Genomic DNA, 22681 nt, shown 5'->3' with positions numbered 1-22681 from the left:
AGCTGCTTCACTTTTCTCTGTTTTACAACTGGTGTTTTGACCAAAGGCTTCTCCCATCTCAAAAGAGTTTGGAAACCACTGACAGGGTCCCACCTTTCTGGAAAGGCAGGCAAAGTCCAGCGTGACCTGATGCATGCCTATATCTGCAGCCCTGGTGCTGGCCCCTCCCCCGTACCCACTTTGAGCTCCAATGAGGCCAACACATCGTAGTCCCCCAATTTGTCCTTTCATGGACTCCATGTGTCTTCAAACTTACAAACATTCCCTTGGGTGAAATGCTTCTCTTACCCCCAGTTCTTTGTCTGCCTGGTAATTCCTTCTCCTCCTTCAGCACCCAGATTAGGCACCCTGTCCCTGAGATGCCTTTACTGACCATCCCTGGCCTCAATGCTGTGCCTCCTCCCTGTTAGTCACTTTTGCCCTCTGCTTCCTCACTTATACCTCTGCTATATCCTTAACACACCATCAGGTAATTGTCGCTTGTTTGTCTCCCACGCTAGACTGTGATCTCGTTCAGGGCCGGGTTCCTTTGTATCTTATTCTATCCCCAGGTCCTAGCACAGCATGTCAGCATCTGGCATCTGAGAGGTACTCAGTAAATGTCTGTTGAACAATTCCTGGTAAATATCCACTCAATTCTGCCTTCTCCATCTTCAGATCTTCTCTAGCTCCTAACTATTCAATTTCACATACAAGTTGATCCACGATGGTGACCTAAGGAGATTTGCTGCTTTCCGGATCTCTTACTCCACTGCAGCCTCTCTGCTGGCCAGTCTGATCTTTCTAGGACCCACCTCTGACCATGCCACCGCTCAAACACTTTCAGCATCTCTCTGTTGTCCATAGAATAAAGCCCAGTTTCTTCTCATACTGTCCTCAGCCCTTCATAAGATGCCACCCCAAACTAACTCTTTAACCTCATCTTCTGCCCCTCTCAACCCTTACCCCCAAACCACAGATTCCCACCCTTCCGTCAGAGCACACTTTGTGTTGATCCCAGAATGCAACGTGCTTTTCCATGCTCTGTACCTGTGAGCATCCTTCCCTCTACCAGGGGATGGAACTTCTAGGTCCTTCTGGTCCCCTAGTCCTCTTCCTTCTAGTCCCCTTCCCTTGAAGGTTAGGTTGCCTTACTACTGAAGACCAAAGTCAAATGCCTCTACCTCTGTAGAAACCTGCGTCAGGCAGTCCGTCACTCTTCCTGGTGTATCTCCTCCCCAGGACGATCACGCTGCATTGGAACTCCTGGCAGCTCAGGCACTAATCTGCCCCGCTAAACAGATTCTCACAGTGCTCATGACTCATATTTCCTTCCCTACCCTGCATTCCCAGCAGAGTGCCGGGTGGTCAGTAGTTGCTTAACAAATGCTTGTTGCATCAAGACAGAGTCCAAAGCCTTGACTGTCACATTCTATTAAAGGTGTACATTAGAAAGACCACCAAAACAACTAAGATCTGCACCATGCTATATATGACCAAAGGCTTGGCTCTTGTAGGCCATTTTGCGCCATCCACTGGGGTTCTACCTGTGGGCGTGTTACATCTCCACAACCAGGTTATAAATTCTTTGGGGACAGAGACTCAGCCCTGCACATACTGAACAAGCACCTGGGCAGACTTCAGGAAAGAACTTCTAGAGGCAGGCTCCTACTCTGAGAGTCTTAAAACAAACTAGAGACTTTCTATTCTTACAACTGGGAGAGGCGGGTATGGCCGAACCCAGTTTCTCACCAAGAACAAGGGTGAATTTGTTGGGTCTCTGACCCAGCCAGCAGACAGGAAAATAAGGGCCCTTCAGCACATCTCAGTTTACCACCCTGAACCCACAAGGCATTTCCCTGAGATAAGCAGAAGCAGAGGTTTGTACAGATGTCTGCAGAGATGCTGGATTTAAAAGAAAAAAAAAAAGGAGGAAATCGGTCTGCTCTTGAAAAACCATGTCCATGATTTACATGCAGCCAAGCGGGGCTCCAGGAATTCGGTGGGTAGTTAGGGCCAGTTTCTAAAGGTTAAAGGAATCCCAAGATGGCATTTCTGAATTCTTGACAACTGGTTAGTGGCAACGAGCTGGAGAGGGGTCAACATTGCTCCCCTTCTGTCCCTTTGCTGCCTCTGAGTAAATTCACACCGTTCAGTTGGCTTGGGGTCCCTCCCTGCACAGAAAGCCATTTCAGAGAAATATCAGTAGATCCCATTTGTGGCTTGTCATTTCCAGGCTAAAGTTCAACGTGCAGGTTGCTGTGGCTGCATTTTAAATTACATTCTGGCCCTCTGATATCAGACATTGCTGATGTTCTTTGAAGACACACAACAACGGGGGGTCACCTATCCATCAACAGCAGCAAGAAGCCACTTACGGGAGGGAAAACGATGGGGGGGGACGGGGGGCGGGACTCTGGAAGAAGATTGCTTCTTGGAATAAGTAAATTTTGCTGATTTCATTCCTTTGTAATATCTATTCTTTTCTTTTTACCTTTAAAGTTTGCTAGAGAGTTCCCTGTACATTCTGGCAGGACTCCAATGTTTCACAGCTTCTTCCAACCAGCAGGTTGAGGAAAGTTCCTAAACATTTCCTGCTGGAATTTCGGGTTTCTTGTAATGACTCTGCAGCCACAGGTGCCCATCTGGCTGAGGATCTAACCTCAGCCCTGGGATTCGACATCTGTGCTGTGTTAAGCCAGAAGCCCACCTTGGCGGATTAGCGCTCCCTGTCCCCCTCACGCATGACCCTGTGACAAAATCTGAAATGCAGGGAAATCCCTGCTTTCCATGTACCTTTTTTTGCTTCTGGATCCTATGACTCCAGACAGCTGATTCGCCTTAGCTAGAAATCAAGGAACCACACACCCCAAAAGGGCAGAGTTCATTTCTTCCTGCAGCTCACCCCTCGAAACCTCGCGTAACAATTCCTTCCTTATTGCCATCTAGGACTAATCTCTCTTCTCTCACTCCATCCGTAGTAAAAAGGGTCATCTTCACTCACGTAGACAGTCCTTCTGGGACCAACAAGGGGCCTGCTGATGGCATGCAGGAACTGGGTGCAGAGGGCAAGGGGGACACAGCGTGTCCAGGTGTGTGCAGGAATCACCAAAGTTCAGGTCGAGAGAAGGGTGTGTGCCCCTCCCCCCAGCATTTCTGCAAGGAAGTATTTGGTCCTCACCACAGTCAGACAGTCTCATCGGTTCTTTAAGAGCTAAAATATATTCAGAGCCAGTGGTGTGGTGTGTTAAGCTTTCTGTGCATCGGCTTATTCTCTCCCCATTTGACAGATGGGGGAACTGAGGCTTCATGAGATGAACCCAGTACATGGCCACATTTGAACCTTAAGCTTTCTGACTCCGGAGCACAAGCATACCTTCCCTCCAGAAGAAGGACTTAGGGCGTTCCAGAGCCTGCCAGTGCTAACTTGGGCCTAGATTCACGCCCCATACCGGCCTCCATCAGCCAGGTCAAGTGTCCCTTGGACAAGTGTCTCATGAGTATTAACCCTAACAGGCTAATAGTGCAATAAAAAAAGAATGAGTTTTCATTCTGGAGCACACCCTGTGCATGAGCTGCTGTGCTGGGGATTTACATGTGTACATATTTTACATCGGCCGAGAGGCAGGACTTCCTCCCTCACCCAGAGGTGATGAAACTCTGGGCTCAGAGAGCCTTGAGAGTCAGAGCAGACTTGGGTTTTGTATGCAGATAGTTCTGACTCCACCCTCTAGCTTGACCTGCTTTACCAGCAGAAACTGGGAATAGGAAGTGTTTGGCTGAAGTAGTCTTCACAGAGCACCCTGAGAACTTGGCTGTTACCTCCCACTGAATTTGCTGAGCCTCCAGTTACCAAGAACTTGGGATCCACCAGTGGAACCCCCCACGTTGTTTCTTCATGGGCCTCTTGTGGTACCTTTAACACCAGGGCTGCAAAACCACAGAGAAGTTGTCTGGCTCAAGAGAACGTTAACTGCAGCTCTACTTGTAATGGAATAAACCTTTCCTGTTCCCTTAGTCTTCAGAGGTGATTTCCGCAGGGGAAGAGCCTATGGAAGCCGAACAGCCAGTCCAGAGAGCTAAGGAGGGGCAGGGGTCAGTTCTGGCTGTGGTTAACCGGCGCTCTGGGTAACCAGCCCACTGGTACAGGATGGGGAGCTGCTGGTGGCCACCGCCAAGTCTATGTGAGCCTTCCACCATCCACCGATGGCGGCCCAGGCAGCTCTTGCTTCCGCAGAGCTCCCAACGGGGATGAGATTCCTGAGCAGTAGTTTGGGTATATCTATGTGCCACCCACATATTGGATTTCCCCTCTCATGGTGGGTCACTTACACCTTAAACTAGAACACCCAGGAGCCTTGTGCATCAGCCACCCCATGAGGGGCCTAAGCAAGCCCCCTACTCCCATTTCCAATCCTGCAGTTCAGGGAAGGCCCCTCTGCTCCTCACATAGAAGGGGCAGGTACCACCTACTCCAGGGTCCCGCCCCATCCTTCTCGAGCTAACGGCGAGGACCTGGCTGTCACTAGGAGGGCTGCTCTGTGGAGTCACACTTCAGGCAAGTTCTGGGTTTAATAAGGGCACAGAGGAGCTGCTAGAGATTCCAGTCCAATCTGCATTTAGGACTATTCACAGCCTGGACAGTTTTCTATTGTAAAGCATTCGAATGATTTACAATAGATCCTAGGTAAATCATGCAAATCTCTGAAAAATGGAGTATTTGCCACGAACAGGCTTTGAAGGGTGTTGGTGAAGTACTGTTTGTGCAGTGTGAGATCCAGGAGTCCTTGAAAGCATTGTATTTATGTATGATACATTTTCACAGAGGCCTTTACCTCCACGAAATCTCTGTGCCCTCTCTGAAAATCCTGACCTTGCAAGTGCTCACAAGAATCACCCAAGGCTAACAGGGGATGAAGAGGCCCCCAATTCCTTCTTCTACCCTCAACCTGGGCTGCTCACTCAACCATGGCAGCCATCAATAGCTTGGAGCCTGCCCCTTCCTCGCCTCAAGACCTACTACCCACCTCACAGGGGGAATTGAGAAGGCCAATTTAATTTAATTGATTACCACTTACCAAGCTGTGGTTACTCCTTTGAGAGGCCTATTTAAAGTTTCTGAGCTACACAGAGATAACAAAATAAAAAGCAACAGTGTAAGGCAAAGGACGATTATCAAATTGCTCTGGGAACCTTCACTGTGAAAAAGATATAAAAGAAAGATTGAAAGGTATTAGTCTATAAGTCTCATCGAGGTCAGAGAACTAGAGCAAACCTTCTTAAAAAGACTTTTGGAACAAAACTTTAGAAAATACTTTTACACACACACACACACACACACACACACACACACACACACAGGCTGCAATCCTTTCTTAGATAAATAGGAGTACCTGTCTTAGAACTGCATTAACATTGTTAACCTATTTTAAATTCCTAGGGCACAGCAAGAATCTTACATACTTATAAGATTTTTTTTAAATGCATGAGCTTTAAACTCGTTTTCTTACTTTAAATAGATGTATATTAACTCTCCGGTTAGGCTGCAGGACCTCCTAGCTTAGTGGAACAGCCCAACAAAATAAGAATGGCTACAAACTCTGTAATTTACTCACAGGCATAAATGGATATATAAATGTAAAAATGTGCACAATATTTTATGCCCTGCTTGGCTTCATTGTGACCTAATGTTTATAATATGTAAATAATGGCTTCCTTTTAAAGCAAAGAACTTTTAATATACAGATTCATCTGAAGTCCTATTTTTTTATATAAACAGAAATAAAAAGAAAAAATATTCTTTTGCAATAAATAAATACCCAATGACAAAGGTTACCATTGAAGGGATTTAAAATGACAGAAGTCAACAGAAAACTTTCAATATCATACTTCCACTTTAATACGAAGATATTGTTATCAAAGGAAAAGACTCAAGAAATTCTTTGATAAAAATAATCTCACACTATCTTTGAAGCGGTTTCATTTATTTTACTACCCACTGTGTTCCTTATCAGAAGGCCAAGGGTAAGAAGTTTCCTAGTTATGATCAGGAAAGAATCTGATAGATCAGAAGACCCAATTGAAGTTGGACATAATAAGCATTAAAGTATTACATGACATTAATCCTGCCATTCCATTACTCTCTCCATCTTTGTGCACAGACTAATTATTCTGAAGCCAGTGTTCAGGAGAAAATAGAAACATACTTACTCTGGGCTGGAGTAATCTCTTTATTGCATCAACAAGGCTGGCTCTGTACTGGTCCAGAAACAGGCTGATATTGAGAAGAGAGCAGAATCCAGATTAAACCGGGGTTCCAAGTCTAATGATACTAATGGAGATAAGTACAAGGCTAATTACACATGTTTACTCAACACTGAAAAAGGAGAAACTGCTTCCTTCCATTCAAGTGTCTCCCTGGAAGAAAAAAGACGTTGTGGTTGGTGTTACTCACCCACAGCCAAGCCATTGACCTGCAACTGGCCAGGGAATCACGTGGTTGAGACGAAGCGCTTTCCATCCCGAGAGCCTAGTTCCTGCAGACCTGGGCCATCAGCCCTTGGAGGTACGATGAGGCCACCCCCCAGAAACACACGCCAGCCCTGGGAGCCCAGAACAGATCTCGGTTGGTGACGGTTTTTTGTGAGGAAGAGCAGCACTGAGGTCAGACTCAACCACTGACCTAGGAGTCAACAGTTCCAAAAACAAAGACCAGGTTTAGGCAAGGTATCACAAGGGTTTTCCTCCTTGGACCTCCATGTTGATTTTTGTGTAGTTCACTGTGATTTTTCATTTTTCTTCTTTTGAGAATTTCTTTTTTTTTTAATGTTTATTTATTTTTGAGAGACAGAGTGTGAGTGGAGGGAGGGGCACAAAGCGAGGGAGACACAGAATCTGAAGCAGGCACCAGGCTCTGAGCTGTGCACACAGAGCCCGATGTGGGGCTTGAACGCATGAACCATGAGATCATGACCTGGGCTTAACTGACTGAGCCATCCAGACGCCTCCTCTTTTGAGAATTTCTGTTGTTGCTCTGTCACCCCTTTGGTTGGGCCAAGCTAAGACTGTCTTTACCAGGCCTTCTCTTGGAAACCCGGGGCAGATTTTTCTTATTCGGGACTTGTGGGCTAGAGGGTTGAGCAGCCTTCTGCATCAGCCACCGCCTAAGGGGCCTAAGTGGGGCCCCCTACTCCCATTTCTAAGGCTGCACTTTGGTGTGGAGCCTCTCTGATTTGGCCTCCCTGCCCCTAACATAGCATGAGTCAGTACCACTGATTCAAGGGCCCTGCCTCATCATCCTTGTTGGAGCTAAGGGTGACTTCCAGCTCTCAGTAGGAGGGCTGCTGTGCCGAGTCACACCGCAGGCAAGTGGGGAGCACAGTGTAGGGTTTAATGGCACTCAAACTCTGAACTCTCTGCTATGTGTGGCTAAGTCACTCTACACGAGGCCTCGGTTTCCTGGTCAATAAAGGCCCACCTGCATGGCTGTGGGGGGGGGGGCATCAAATTAATAATATATATTAGTTGACAAATACTCGTTGATCACTGACCACATATGAGGGGCTGTTTTAGGCATCGGAGACAAGCTGTGAATAAAACAAAGTTCCCATCCTCAAGAAGCTTCCGGTCTCTATTCATTTACACACTGCAGGCTCTAGCACCACATACACACCCAGAAGGTACTCTGTAAGTATCTGCCGACTGCCTGACTAGCAGAGCAATATGGTCCTGAAATTGAGCAGCTTACAGAGGATGTTGGTTTCAATGACCCAAAAACAGGCTGTCTGCACTCCTTTATTGGTATTGTTAAGGAAGAATCAACACTTGGGTAGAACATTTCACCAACCAGTTCTCTTCCAAGTCTCTCGCTTGCGAAGGAGGAGTGGGGGAGAGCACCGGATGAAAAACTGCCAAGAAGTGGTGCTTGGGCTTCACCATGACACGTACAGGAGAAGGTTCTTCTATAAAAGGATGCTTTGAGCACTGGAGAAAGAATACTTTTAAGATGAGCTAAATTCACGTCTAGAGTGGGAACCTTATCCTGCTCCATCCATCAATCAGGACAACCTGAGGGTGAGCCAGGGGAAAATTTTCCTATCATTCCATAAAAAAAGAAAAGAAAAAAACACCTAAATCTTAGAACATAGAATGTGTCTCATTCAAATGCTACAAAAACTTTCCTGTAAATCATATTACTCAGTGATTAATAATCATTAAGGGTTGATAAGAAAGGAATCAAATTCTAACTAGGTGTTTTTTAAAGTTTTCTCTTCAGGACTATATACCTTATTCTTTAGTGAGGTAATAATATCTTAAATTAAAAAAAATTTTTTTAACATTGATTTATTTTTTGAGAGAGAGAGACAGCATGAGCGAAGAAGGGGCAGAGAGAGAGAGGGAGTCACAGAATCGAAAGCAGGCTCCAGGCTCTGAGATGTCAGCACAGAGCCTGATGCGGGGCTTACACACATGAACCGTGAGATGGTGACCTGAGCTGAAGCCGGCCGCTCAACCAACTGAGCCACCCAGGCGCCCCTAACTTAAATTTTAATAATGAAGCATCCTGGTTTTATTTTTAAAAATGACTATCAATGTGGGAAAATATCTGTCAGTTACTCAGGCCCATAGGAGACCTGGCCGGTCAGGATATACAACATTAAGCAAAAGACCACTCTTTAGTTTATGCCTGTGCATCTCACGAGCTGGTAAGATTGTCTGAAATAATCAGCACCTTAAAAACTGAGCTTAAAACATAACCTTATAAAGCACTATTTTCACTCATCGTTGGTAATGTGACAAAGATATTAATATTGCAGCCTACTGGAAAACGCGACTTAACACCCAAGCACCCATTCCAAACAGGCATTTGAATGGCAGTGTTGTCTACTCCATCCTTCCAAGTCAAATTCCCCAAAAGTAATTCTTGAAGTTCTCTAATAAGTCTTTATTCCAAGCAAGCTCACCTTTCTACTTAGCTCTGATGCAGAATGTATAATGCTTTGTGGGATATGTCATATGAGCAATTTCAATGTGCTTTAGTGGGAGTGATGTATAATCTCCTGAAAATTCACCCCTAATATAAGTCCTAATGGGCTCAGAGAACAACAGTAGCTTAAGTGGATCTATTTTAAAAAGGCTGAGTGGGTCACTGATTGGAATGGAGATACCATTTCAACTCTCCCTTCCGTTACTGATCAAAATACATGGACCGTGGCACTAGTTTGGCTATTAAAACACACACACACACACACACATGCGCATGGAAACATGGCCCTCGATACAATGCACACTTGTGGAATCAATACTTGCTTTGTTCCGTTGATCTGAATGATAGATTTCTCGACAAAGGAAAGGTGCCAGGCCATTTTCATGGCCACTCCTCCACTCATAGAGAAATTAATTAGTGCAGGGGACAAGGAGACATTTCTCCATCAGTATTCACAGAAAGGAAGGCCTCTATGTAATTTTTAAGATGACATGGGCTAAGTTAAATTCCCTATTTTAGATTTAACTGTCAGCAGAAAGATGGCCTCTATCAGTGTTTATCAAGTGATTATCGCTGCTCAGAGAGGGCTGATGGGGGTCTGATCTCCTGCAGGGCTACCCCGTAGGGGGCCAGATCTTTGGCAGCTTGTTTATCTTGTGTGGGACTGAAGTGTAAGTATGGGGTGAAAGGGCTGGCTGCATTTGGGTTAAAGAGTTTTTCAGGTGAAAAGCTTGCGATTTAGAACTATCCATGGGCACAGCATCTGGAAGAAAACAGAGACATTCTAGAACCTGTTTTGAAAAAAAAATTTTTTTTTGGGGGGGGCCACAAACATACCTTAAAAACCAAGAATAGAAAATAGAAACCACCCACTATCCATAGTGTAAAAATGCTAGGAGAGCCAGCGGGCTGGCGTGACCTTCCACCACGTCTCCACAAAGTTCCAGATGCAGACACGGTGCCGCTCTGCACACCTAGCTCAGTGCATCCCGCTATGGGTGGCATTTCCAAGCCTTGAGAGAATCCAAATGTACAGAATCATTTTTATTTTTGCAAAGCTACAATAAACTGGCAAGCCATCAAACGCTGAATGAAAGCGTTCATTGGCTAAAAAAAAATCTTAAAAAAAAAAATCTTACCTCCAGACTCTTAGATGATCGTGATTGAACAGGGGTCTGGGAAGGCCGCTGAAAGTTTACCATCACTTGCTATTCCAAACTCAGCAAGGACCAGGCTGGACTGAATTCCAGTAAAGGAACTCTTATATTAAATTCGCTGTTAAACGAGTCAACCAAGAGACTTAATAGGCAGGGGTTTTTTCTACACCTGTGGTTAAATATTCTAATATTTTGAGGTTTGTCAACAGCATCCTTTTGCAGGTGAACCTCAATTTTTTTCCCTCCTGTTTATTTCAGAGTTGACATTTTACAAGTTATTTGGAAACTGTTGAACCATGAAACTATATTTCATTGTCAAAAATGCTGAGTGGTGAAATAATGGCTCACAGCTTTTCCTCTTTATTTTTGAATTGGGTGGTGCTCCTGAATTTAGATGTGAGTAAAGGAGCCCATCTCTTCTGGGAAAGAAGTCATTTCCCCCACAGCCCACAGGTTTCTGAGTGTTTGAAGGTAAATATATGAATGATTTAAAAACATACACATATCACCCTCATTGTAATCATGTGCATTTTCCTTGAACCACAACGTGGGTTTGGAATAGGTTTGTGAATAGAGCTTGTTTTCATGTAAATGGGATCAAGCAGTACCACTGGTTAGCTATTCAGAGAATCAGACAATGCCACCCTTGCTGGAAATGCTTCAGTAAGGATTTAATCCATGCCCCTCATATCTGAACTCCAACTCTTGCTTCATATTCCTATGGCCTAATCCAGATCTCACGGATAATGACTAAAGGAGGGTGTGTGGCACTGTGATCCGCATATGCGTGGCACCTATTTTGGCCACTGACTATTTCAGGTTTCATCTTGGAGGTGGTGTCTAAAGAGAGGTGTCTTTTTTTCCTCCTCTGGAACCCTGTGAAAAGAAATGTGGCAATGGTCTGCCTGCCTGTCCCCAGAAGCATCTCCCACGCAGTAGCTGACAGAGAAACACCAAACCGTCAGGACGTAAAGGGCTCACAGAGCCTGCGCGTCCGGGCTATGTGTACAACATGCATATTATAAATATCACCGTGCTGTCTAAGTTTCTAAGCAGCTTACCCATCCCTCTGAATATGAAGACAGACCATTACCAAAGCATTTCTTTTGGAAATAATATCAGCATTGCAGTGAGAGTAGCTTAATGTTTTACATTTACAAATGGGAAATTATAAACAGGCTGACATTCTGGCACTTACAACACCAGGGGGAGGAAAAAAACCTTAACAACTCACGCATAGAAAAGCCATTTATAAAATAAAACTTGGTGTATTTAGTTCCTTTGAATCCGTAAATTCTCACATAGCTCCCAGCTGTGTGTGTGTGTGTGTGTGTGTGTGTGTGTGTGTGTGTACATCTATCATTGTGCTATGTTATGTATTTGCAATGAAAGCCTTAACTGAATATGCATTATGTATATCGGTTGTACGTGACCCTGTTGTTCGCTAGGGGACAAAAAGACTATTTCTCAAACATGCTGTGTGGCTATTTTTAACCTGAGAACATTAATCAGAAAAGAGCTTAAATCCTACTTCCTCTGCTGGTCTCTCTGGTACAAATAGGATGACATGGTGTGAGTGTCCATAACACAAGGTCTGACAAAGCCAGGCTGTTCTGATATTTGTGTGAAGGACACATTTAACTCTAAATCGCCCGGCCAGACCTTTCTCCGCATATCAGAGCCTATGCTCGTGACCCTCCTCGAAACCTCCAAGAAGCAGCCTCCCAGCTTCCTCTTCCTGCTGCTCTCTGATCTGACTTTCATGCTTAATCTCATCTAATCCTGCCAGTGTTATCTTCACCTGTGCAATGAAACCTGGAGGGTCCTTTCTCATATTCGGTGAGGAGAGACATTTACTAAATTACTTGCTCAAACCGTATGGTGAGGTTTTAGCTCCATGGTTTTGATGAGATGAGGGATGTAACATCAGGCACAATGTCAACAATTAGTCCAAAATCTGTTTCTCCCTCGTTTGGAACAATTTCCGAAACTGGGTGCAAAGACACTAAAAGGCCCGTGGAAAACTAGAAATAGATTATAATACTTATTTTCCCTTGAGAAGTATTTTTCAGAAGAAAAAAAGAAAGCAAATCTAATTCCGATGACTTATGTAGAAGAGTTACCTACTGAAAATCTTATTCAAAATGATAATAATAAAGGCTGCCTGAAAATTTCATCCAATTCCCCCCTGGGGAAGGTCTTCTTCTCCAGATTCTGGACCTTGTGATTGGGTTGATTGATACAAAGGAACTTCTTCAGAATCCGAACTTGTGTTTTCAAATCTAAAGTGTCATAAAACCATGATAAAACTACAAATAAGATCTTACTCTTACCAGGGGAAAAATACTTTTGAACTGTCAACGTTTCCCGTATGCTGAAATAATTATTAGTCGACATGCATGAAGAAAATACCTAAGATTATTTAAAATGATTATTAAGGTTTGATACATATTTATCCTGCAACTTAGGATCAGACTTTCATTAACGATTAAGTAGATTGAGCTAAAAGAGAAGACAAAATATCTAATGTAAATTATTTTTAAAAGCAGGCACCTGACAGAGATTTTAATATTATTTGCATAACAATAAAATGTAATTTTATAATTCCTGTTTTGTGTATAATTAAATATCATAATTGAATACACTGAACACTTAGATAGCAAACATACATTTAAGTAAAGATATTTCCCCAAAGAGATTCCACAAATACGTTTATTTATAGGAGCATATACGTGTGTACACAATATACATATATTCCCTTATATCAATAGTCAGATCTCTCCTAAGAAGTAAGCTAATTGAGCTGTTTGTGTTGATAAACTCCTTTTTCTCCAGACTATTCCTCTCCGAGCCATAATTATTTGCAATTTGCCTAAGTCGTCCATTTACCGATACGTCAAGCATGAAACAGAGGCAATTCCAGAAAATGGAAATGCTTCTCAAAATCAATCTTTGGGAAATAATGTGGTAGAAGTTACTGTGTGATAGAAGACTACCTTAGAACTGTCACATGGAGATGAATATTAATTTGTTGAGGTTAAGGTGGCTTTGTGCTTCATTTGTTGACTTTGCTTAGCCGTCAGCAAAACAGCACAGCCCAATTACTCCAGCAAAGCGATTTTTTCTAACAGGAGTTTTATGATTTTTATGTACTTACCAGTCAGCACACATAACAATGTCAAAATGTCCTTCCAGTTGAGAGACATCTGTCTCATTATCCCATCGTAAAACGCTTGAGGAGAAAAAGATTTTAAAAATTATACTTAGGTTTTTTTTTAACTTTTGATTTTGAGCTATTAACATTATTTTTGTGGCACTTGAAATTATTTAAAAGGTATATACAAATTATTTCGAAAGGCATAATAAAAAAAAAACCCAGGATGTGACTGTCTGTTCTATATTTTATTTAGTCTTCAAATCTAGAAGAGGAAGAATTCTCTATTTAGATACAATAGTAAGCTTGTGCTAGTTTTTAGAGGTTTTTTTTGTAGATGAACCAGGGAGAAACATCTTATTTTTACCATAGTCATTATAATGAGTCTAGACTCTTAACATCAATGAGGTACATATTGAGATCAACGTATTCCCTGTCTGACTGGAACACAAATTGACAAAAATAAATGATGAGAAACTTAGTGTGTATCTATCTTGCCTGGCACGTCATTTGCATTTCTGATTGAGGAAATGAGCAATTTGGCAGGATGCAAGAAAAGAAGAGCCAACTTTCATTTTTGGTAGTTCTAGTTTTAAGGCACATTGTAAAAGCCACCCATCCTAGCACGTAGTCTCCATTAGAGGGTTGAGTTTTAAACCCCATATTAGCAACAATAATTAATAGCACATATTTAAAAAATTCTAGCTGTGCTTATGAGGTCAACCAAAGATTTTAGGTTACTTTTAATGAACAATTGTGATAATTAGCATTTTACCATGTTAAATTATTTTAATGATTCCTCTCTCCACACCAGAACTGACTTGCAGAGCTGCTTTTCAAAGGAAACTTGTGCTCCTCTCCTCCACTTTGATTATTATTTAAAAACAAACTGAATGAGCACCTACCCTGTCCAGTTATATTTGCTTATTCTGGTGGGTTCTTTATTTCTTCTGTATCTTCCCCGGGTGAAAACCCATGTGTTTGAATGCAAAAACAAGTCTTTTTTTGGTAAGTCCAAAAGTTCTTCCCCTATACACTAATATATACGAGTGGTAGTGAATTTCTTAACGTAGAAATGATTATACACCACCACGAAAATATCTATACAGACTGAGCATCAGTTCCCCGTTCACTCATTCGACTCACTGGTACTGAGCACCTACTGTGTGGCAGGCCCTGCACTGTGCCACAGGCTGTATCTTTGTGATGGCAGCTGAGCAGGACACACAGACACAGAATCCCATAATTCTGATGCTGTGTCCAATGGGTTGTGTAAGCATACAGACATAATAGAGCTCCAGGGAGGGCTTTCCAGAGGAATGTGTTATGTCATGATACTCGGACAAGTTTTACAAATTAACTCCACTGTTGTACTTACCTAGGCCTACTAGAGAGCCAAGGAATGGAAAAACCAGGAAAGCCCTAAGAGACTAAGGCCTACTTTGTTTTTAGATTCATTCCTCAGAAATTGCATGCACCTGAGGAGAGTGGGACACAACCAATACCAACTTTTATGGAAACGCTGTGGCCTCCAGGGCAGCTGGAACTCCAGGTCGCTGGGAAACCAGGCCTCTTCAGCCCTCATCAGAGACCTGAGTCCTAGACTGTTTCTACAGTGAACAAGCTAGTTGAAAGGATGGATCTATACTTGACCTTTTCAAATCATAAAAGTAACATACCCATCACACAAATTTTAAGAAAAAGAGAAAAGTGCTAAAATTATTCATAATCCTACCATTCCGTAAACCATTATAAAAAGTACTTCTAGTACATAAGCACATGAATAGAAAATGTAGGAAATCCTGTGTTGGGTACTGTATATTGGATTCCTGAGGTGCTTCAGTCTTTGATTCAACAAAGACAAACTGGAGAGACAGGGGCCGAGATCGCAGCAGCTGGCTGTGAGTTAGCATAGAGGACCTTCACAGGGGTGATGCTAAAGGAAACCGAAATGCTTGGCTTGGCCACTGGACCACAACACATTCCCAAAAGGCATTTTTCCTAGTTCTCATGAGGCTTATGGCCATGCTACCCCCATAAATGTGAGCATGTGTATAGACATAGTTCAACTTTGGTATGACAGGCACACCTAGGTTCATATTTTGGTTCCTTCCTTGACTGGCTATGTGAACCTGGAGTTTGCTTTCTCAGCTGTAAAATGGAGATAACAATGGTCGCCTTCTTGAGATTTCCATTCACACTGTATTCTGGAGTTATGGTGTTCACGTAGCACACAATGAGAAGGGTGCCTGGTGGAGCTATGCAATCAGGAGACCTTCCATCTTGGAAGGAAACTGATGATGGTGACTTCAATGTTCAAGGAGCTGGGCCTTCCAACTCTTCTCCTCCAATCACCTTACCCTCCACCCTGTCAGATAACTCACATGAGGGCCATGTATACTAAAGCAGTACTTTAGCTGTGGGGAAGCACCAGATTTTGTTGTTACTGTTGTTTGTACCCAATCTGTTGAAGACCAACCCTTTCATAAAATACAATACAAATTAATAGACAAGTGAGATTTTAAAAGCCAAAACATTCTACATATAAGTCTACCAATCATATGCTTGGATGCCACAGTAATGTTCCTAAACATTTACTTTCAGTTTCTGAACTTACCTCATTGCAGATCAGTAACATGCAGTTCAGAGACTGGCTCCAGTGTATGGCCTATTTGTTGAGCAGCACTGTTCAAGACCTTGTTTTTAGGAATAACTACAATTCTGACCTACTCTCTGACCAGCCCGTTCACAGCTCACCCCTTTGAGAAGGTATTTTGATCTCAACCATTCTTCAGTCCCACTGGCTTACAATCTGCTGGTCCCATCAACACATCCCTATCTTTCTTCTCTGACGTTTGCTTCCCCTCCTTACCAGCTTACATCCACAGCCAATCATTTTAATTACCCCTTTGCATACACCCTCTACTCCCTTTCCCCTTTCTTACTTCCTTCTGTTTGTTAGATCCAGCTCTCTGCCTGCTCTGAGACTGCACCTGTGCACCTGTGTGGTTGGAGAAAGCACAAAAGCATCCTGACTGGCTTTGTTTTAAATTCATGACCATGAACCTCAAGTGGTCTCTTGGTGATGTCTAGCAGTTATATTTAGACTACCCTTGTCCACTTACTCTCCCAGTCTCCCAGGTTGTTATTTTGCACTACCTTCTCTTTTCAAAATTCAAACACTTCCTCTCTCCTCCTCATTCTCAGCTGATTATCTTGCTTCCTACTTTACTGTCAAAATTGTAGCGGTATCAGATGAAAACTTCCACAAACTCCCACCACCACACTTATTCTCCTAACATTATCTATTCCTATATACTCTGCCTTCCTGCCTGTTATCATAGATGAATTAAAGATGCCATACCCCTATCTAAATCTAGCACCTCCTCTTATACACTAGCTCCAGCCCCTTTCATCTAGGATATGGCTCTAGCAATTCTGCCTCCTCTAGACCGCCACCTCTTTCCTCTGTTCTGGACTATTCCCATCACTATTCAGACATGCAGTTATGTTCTCTCTCTTAAAACATCCTCTGTTAACTCTATTTACCCCTCCAGTTTTTATTCTATTTCCCAACTCCTCTGCAGGAAAATCCATGAAAAAAATATCTGACCTCTTTATTTTCAATTCAGCTTCATAATTTACAGGGTACTGGGTAGAATCCTTAGATGGGTCTTGCCTCAGTAGGGGAGACAATTATCCCTAGACTAAATGCTGCCTTGGTGCTGCCTAACAAATCTTAAAAGCAAGACCCAAAAGTTATTTCAAAATTTAACGGTGACCCAGAACAAAATTCAGAAACATTTACAGGTATACAAAAACATTCAGATTCCAGCAAGGTAAAATATAAAATACCTGGAATACAATAAAAGATTATCAGGTATGCAAGGAATTGAAATAACACAACCAATAATGAGACAAATCAAACAACTGAAACCAGTCTAAACCTGCCACAGATGTTAGAATTAACAGACAAGATCATTAAAATAGTTATCATAATGATATTCACTGTATTTAAAGAAATGAATAGACAAGAAAGATATTTTTAAAGTCCCAAATCAAACTTATAAAGACAAAAACTACAATGTGTGAGAGGAAAAATACATCAGATGGAATTAATAGCAGATTAGACATTTCAGAAGAAAAGACAAGTGAACTTGAAAACAAACCAATAGAAACTATCCAAAATGAAATACATATAGAAATAAAGAATATAAATATATTAAAGGAGGATTAGTGAGTGAGCTGTGGTGCAAATTTAAATGATCTCACATATGTGTAATTGGATATTCCAAGGGATAGAAGGGGGGAGTTGCAGGAAAAATATTTGAAGAAATAATGGCTGAAGTGTTTCCAAATTTAATGAGAACTATTGACCCACAGATCAAGAGATTTCAACAAACTCCAAGCACAAGAAATGAAGAAAACTACAAGGCACAAAGAATCTAATCAAATTGCCCAAGGGCAGTGATGAAGAGAAAATCTGAAAAGCACCCAAGGGAAAAAAGACACATTATATACACGTGACGGTAAGAATGACAGCATATTTCTCATGAGTAATGGGCAAGTCTGAACACAGTGGACTGACATCCTTAAAGACTGAGAGGAGAAAAAACCATATCAACCTAGAATTAGACAGCTGGTTAAAATATATTTCCCCCCAAAGGTAAAATAGAGGTTTTCAGACATACAAAACCTGAAAGAATTAATCATGAGCAGATCTATAGTACAAGAAATGTAAAGGAAGCCATTTAGGCAGAAGAATAATCATACTAGATGAAAATATGAATCAACAGAAAAAAAATGATGAGAATCAAAAATTCTAACTACATGGGCAAATATATAAGATATTTTTTTATTATTTAACTCTTCGAAATATAATTGACTAGCTAAACAAATAACAAGTACTGTGGAGTTTATAACATATACATAAGAAAATATAAGGCAATAGCATAGAGACTGGGAGGGCAGTAATAGAAACACACTATGATAAGGATTTTATAGTATAAATGAAGTGGTCCATCACTTGAGGATAGATGTATATTATAAAACCTAAAGTAACCACTAAAACAAATAAACAAAATTATAGCTAATAAGTCAACAAAGGAGATAAAGTAGAATGGAAGCAGAAAAAGACAAAAAGAGGAAGAAATAAATGGAACAAGTGGAAAACAAAAAGCAAAATGACAGATTTAAATCTAACCACATTACTACTTGTAGTAAGTGAAAATGGTCTAAATGCCCCCAATTGAAAGGCATAGTGTCAAGTTGGATTAAGATTCTGCATTCTCTCTCTCAAAAAAATAAAATAAAATAAAAGTAAAAAATAAATACAATGCTAGATGCAAGTATATGCAGCTTATAGTAAATCAATTTTTTTTGAGAAAGAGAGAGAGAGAGAGAGAGAGAGAGAGAGAGAGAGAGAGAGAGAGAAAATCTTAAGCAGGCTCCACATTCAGCACAGAGCTTGATGTGGGGCTCAATCTCATGATCCTGGGATCATGACCTGAGCAAAAATCAAGCGTCAGATGCTCAACCTACTGAGCCACCCAGCACCCCAATAAATGTATCTTAAATGTGAAGCACAAGTGGGTTAAAAGGAAAAAGACATACCAAGCAACCCTAGTCAGAGAATTCCAGATTGCCTATATGAATGCCAGACAGTAGATTTCAGAGCAAATAATATTACTGGGTAAAAAACAGACCACATTATAATGTTAAAGGGTGAATTCAAGAAGCAAATATAACACTTCTAAATGTTTATGAACTTAATAACAGAGCTTCTAATTTGAAGCCCAAATGGGTATCACTGCAAGAAAACACAGACAAAACCACAACTATAATGAGTGATTCCAATGCTCCTTCCTCAATAATTAATTGAAGTAGACAGAAAATAACCAAGGTTATAGATGACTTTAACAATGCTACTGAGCAACATGACTTAACTGATATTTATAGAACATTCCACCCAATAATAGGAGAGCAGACCTTTTTTTTTTCAAATAGATTTGGAGCTTGTACCAAAATATATCCATTCCGGTTCTTCAAAAAACATTATTTTCAATGTTTAATTTTGAGAGAGAGAGAAAGAGATAGCGAGCATGAGCAGGGGAGAGGCACAGAGAGAAGGGAACAGAAGATCTGATATGGCTCTGTGCTAACAACTGAGAGCCCGAAATGGGGTTCAAACTCACAAACTGTGAGATCATGACCCCAGCCAAAGTCAGATGCTCAACTGACTGAGCCACTCAGGCACCCGACCCATTCTGGGTCTTATTTTAACTTTCAACAAATTTAAAATATTTCTAGTCCTATAAAAATATGTTCCCTGACCATCATGGAATTAAATTAAAAATCAATATTCTCTATAAAATCTCTAAATACTTAGAAAATAAATAATACACTTGTAAATAACCTAGCATCAAAAGAAGAAATCAAAACAGAAACTGAAAAATATTTTTAATTGAATTACAATGAAAATACAACATATAAAATTTGTAGGATGCTACTAAGGCAGTACACAGAGGGAATTAATAATACTAAAATGCCTATATCAGAAAAGAAAGATCTCAAATCAATAGACTCAGCTCCAAACTAAATAAACAAATAAAAAATACCTTTTCACACACAAGAAGTTAAAATCAACATAACCAGAAGAAAGAAGTAAAGATTAGAACAGAAATTAACAAAACAGAAAAACAAACATAATAGAAAAATCACTGAAACCAAACACTCGTTCTTTGAGAAGAGCAATACAATTGATAAACTTCTAGCCAGACTGACTAGAAAAACGGGGAGAAGACATAAATCACCAATATCATGAATGAGTGAAGTGGCATCACTACAGATTCTACAGATAGTAAAAGGATGATAAGGAATATAAAAGTTCTTCATAAAATATATGAATAAATATATTCTCCATAGGTATATAAATACATATCAATATATAGACATAGATGTCATGATCAAGTGAGGTTTGTCCATTAAAATTTTTTAAATGTTTTTTATTTATTTTTGAGAGGCAGAGTGACACAGCATGAGCAGGGGAGGGTCAGAGAGAAAGGGAGGTACAGGATCTGAAGCAGGTTCTGAGCCATCAGCACAGAGCCCGACGCGGGGCTCAAACCCACAAACCCGTGAGATCATGACCTGAGCCGAAGTCGGACACTCAACTGACTGAGCCACCCAGGCACCCCTAGGTTTGTCTATTTAAACATTAAACCTGCCAAGAAGACTAGTTTAATGTTTAAAAATGATCAATATAATTCATCATATTAATGAATATGACCATCTCAATAAGTACAGAAAAATGCATTGATTGACAAAGTCTAACATCTATTCCTGATAACACCTCTCAGCAACCTAAGAACAGAAGGGAACTTCCTCAACCTGAAAAAAGTCATCTGGGAAAACCTAAGGCCAGTATCATATTTAATGGTGAAAGACTAGATTTTTCCCCCCTAAACATCAGAACAAGGAAAGGATGTTTCCCCTCACTATTGAAGACTGCACTGGAGATTCTAGACAGTGCAATATGGCAAGAATAAAAAGAAAAAATCAAGATTGGGAAGGGAGAAGTAAAACTGTCTTTATTAGCAGGCAACCTGATCAGCTATGTAGAATATCCAGTGGAATATACAAAAAAAAAACCAAGCAGAACTAATAAGTGAGCTTAGCAAACGTGTGGAATATAAGACCAATATCCAAAAATTGGTTGTATTTCTTTATACAGGCAACACGTAATTGGAAATTGTAATTTTCAATTCCATACACAATAACAATTCCATTCACAATAACATTAAGCAATCCATACCATTAGTACCATAAACATATGAAATACTTAGAGGCATTTTGACAAAAGATGAAGGAATTAAATAAGACCTAAATAAATGGAGGTAATTCAGCGGAAAAAATATATATATCCAAAACGTATCTTGCACCATATTAAAAAATTAACTCCGAATGGATCATAGAATTAAATATAAAACTTAACACTATAAACTTGTAGATGAAAGTACAGGAGAAAATATTTGTAATTTGCATTGAGCAAAGATTTCTTAAATATGACACATGATATATGATCCATAAAAGAACAAATTGGTAAATTAGACTTCATTAAAATTAAAAACTTCTGTAGTTTGAAAGATGCTATGAGGTGAAGGAGAAGCCACAGGCTGGGAGGAAATACTTGCAAATCATATATCTGATAAAAGGTTACATAATATAAGCTTACATATAAACATATAAGAAACATAAAATGAACTCTCAGAGTATGTTAATAAGAAAACAAGCAACCCAATTCAAAAAAAAAAAGCGGGTAAAGCACTTGAACAGACACTTTACCATAGATATATAAGTGGAAAATAAACACACAAAAAGATACCCAACATCATTAGTAATTAGGGAAATTCAAATCAAAATCCTAATGAGATAATACTATATATCCATCAGAGAGGCTACAATTAAAAAAATTTTTTTTAATGTTTATTTGTTTTTGAGAGAGAGAGACAGTGTGAGCATGCAAGGGGCAGAGAGAGAGGGAGACACAGAATCTGAAGCAGGCTCCAGGCTCTGAGCTGTCGGCAGAGTCCAACACGGGACTTGAACTTGTGGAACCATGAGACCATGACGTGAGCCAAAGTCAGACGCTGAACCGACTGAGCCACCCAGGTGCCCTAGAAAGGCTATAATTTTAAAAACTGACCATATAGAGTGTTGAAGAGGATGTGGATAAAACGGAACTCTGACAGCACTGATGGGGATACAGAATAGGGTAACCAGTTTGGAAAACAGTTTGTCGAGTTCCACTCAGTAGGGGCTTTACCCCAGAGAAGTGAAGGCACATATCCATAGAGAGCACATACCCGCATATCCATATGTGGATGTAAATAATCCTAACAGATTCTTTGTAACAGCCCCAAACTGACAACAGCCCAAAAGCTCATCAATGGGTGAAAACAAACAAGTTGTGGTGTATCCACACAAGGGCGCACTTCTCAGGAATAAAAAGGAAAGAATTACTGATCCACACAACAGCATAGATGAATCTCAAAATACTCTTACAGACTGAAAGAACACTGACTTTCAAAAAAATGAAAAAGAAAAAAGGCACATACTGCGTGATTCCATTTATTTAAATCTCTAGAAAATATAAATTCACATAAGGTGAGGGAGAACCAACCAGTTGTTTCCTGGAAAGGGAGGACCCTTCTAGAAGCAAAAAGGAGGGATTATCAAAGGGCAAGCGGAAACTTTTGGGGGTGAGAGACACGTTCAGTATTTGGATTGTGGTGCTGGGCTCAGGGGGACACACAAACTTCAAAGCTGACAAAATTGTACATACAGTTTACTGGATGTCAATTTACCTCAATACAACTGTTAAAGAAAAGCTAAAAGGGAAATGCT

General features: G+C 40.9%; 1 protein-coding gene across 1 annotated transcript in view; it reads right to left on the bottom strand.

Annotated features, from left to right (window-relative positions):
* CAMKMT (calmodulin-lysine N-methyltransferase) overlaps positions 1 to 22681 on the bottom strand; it is a 394330-nt gene that overhangs the window by 11636 nt on the left and 360013 nt on the right. Inside the window, 2 exon segments of the mRNA XM_029937283.1 lie at positions 6190 to 6253; positions 13280 to 13354. Of these exon segments, the coding sequence (XP_029793143.1) occupies positions 6190 to 6253; positions 13280 to 13354 (139 nt within the window).

This window comes from Suricata suricatta, chromosome 4 (genome assembly GCF_006229205.1).
Source record: "Suricata suricatta isolate VVHF042 chromosome 4, meerkat_22Aug2017_6uvM2_HiC, whole genome shotgun sequence".
NCBI classification, from domain to species: domain Eukaryota; kingdom Metazoa; phylum Chordata; class Mammalia; order Carnivora; family Herpestidae; genus Suricata; species Suricata suricatta.
The sequence above is the reverse complement of the archived record's forward strand: the minus strand, read 5'-3'. Positions and strand labels throughout refer to the sequence as shown.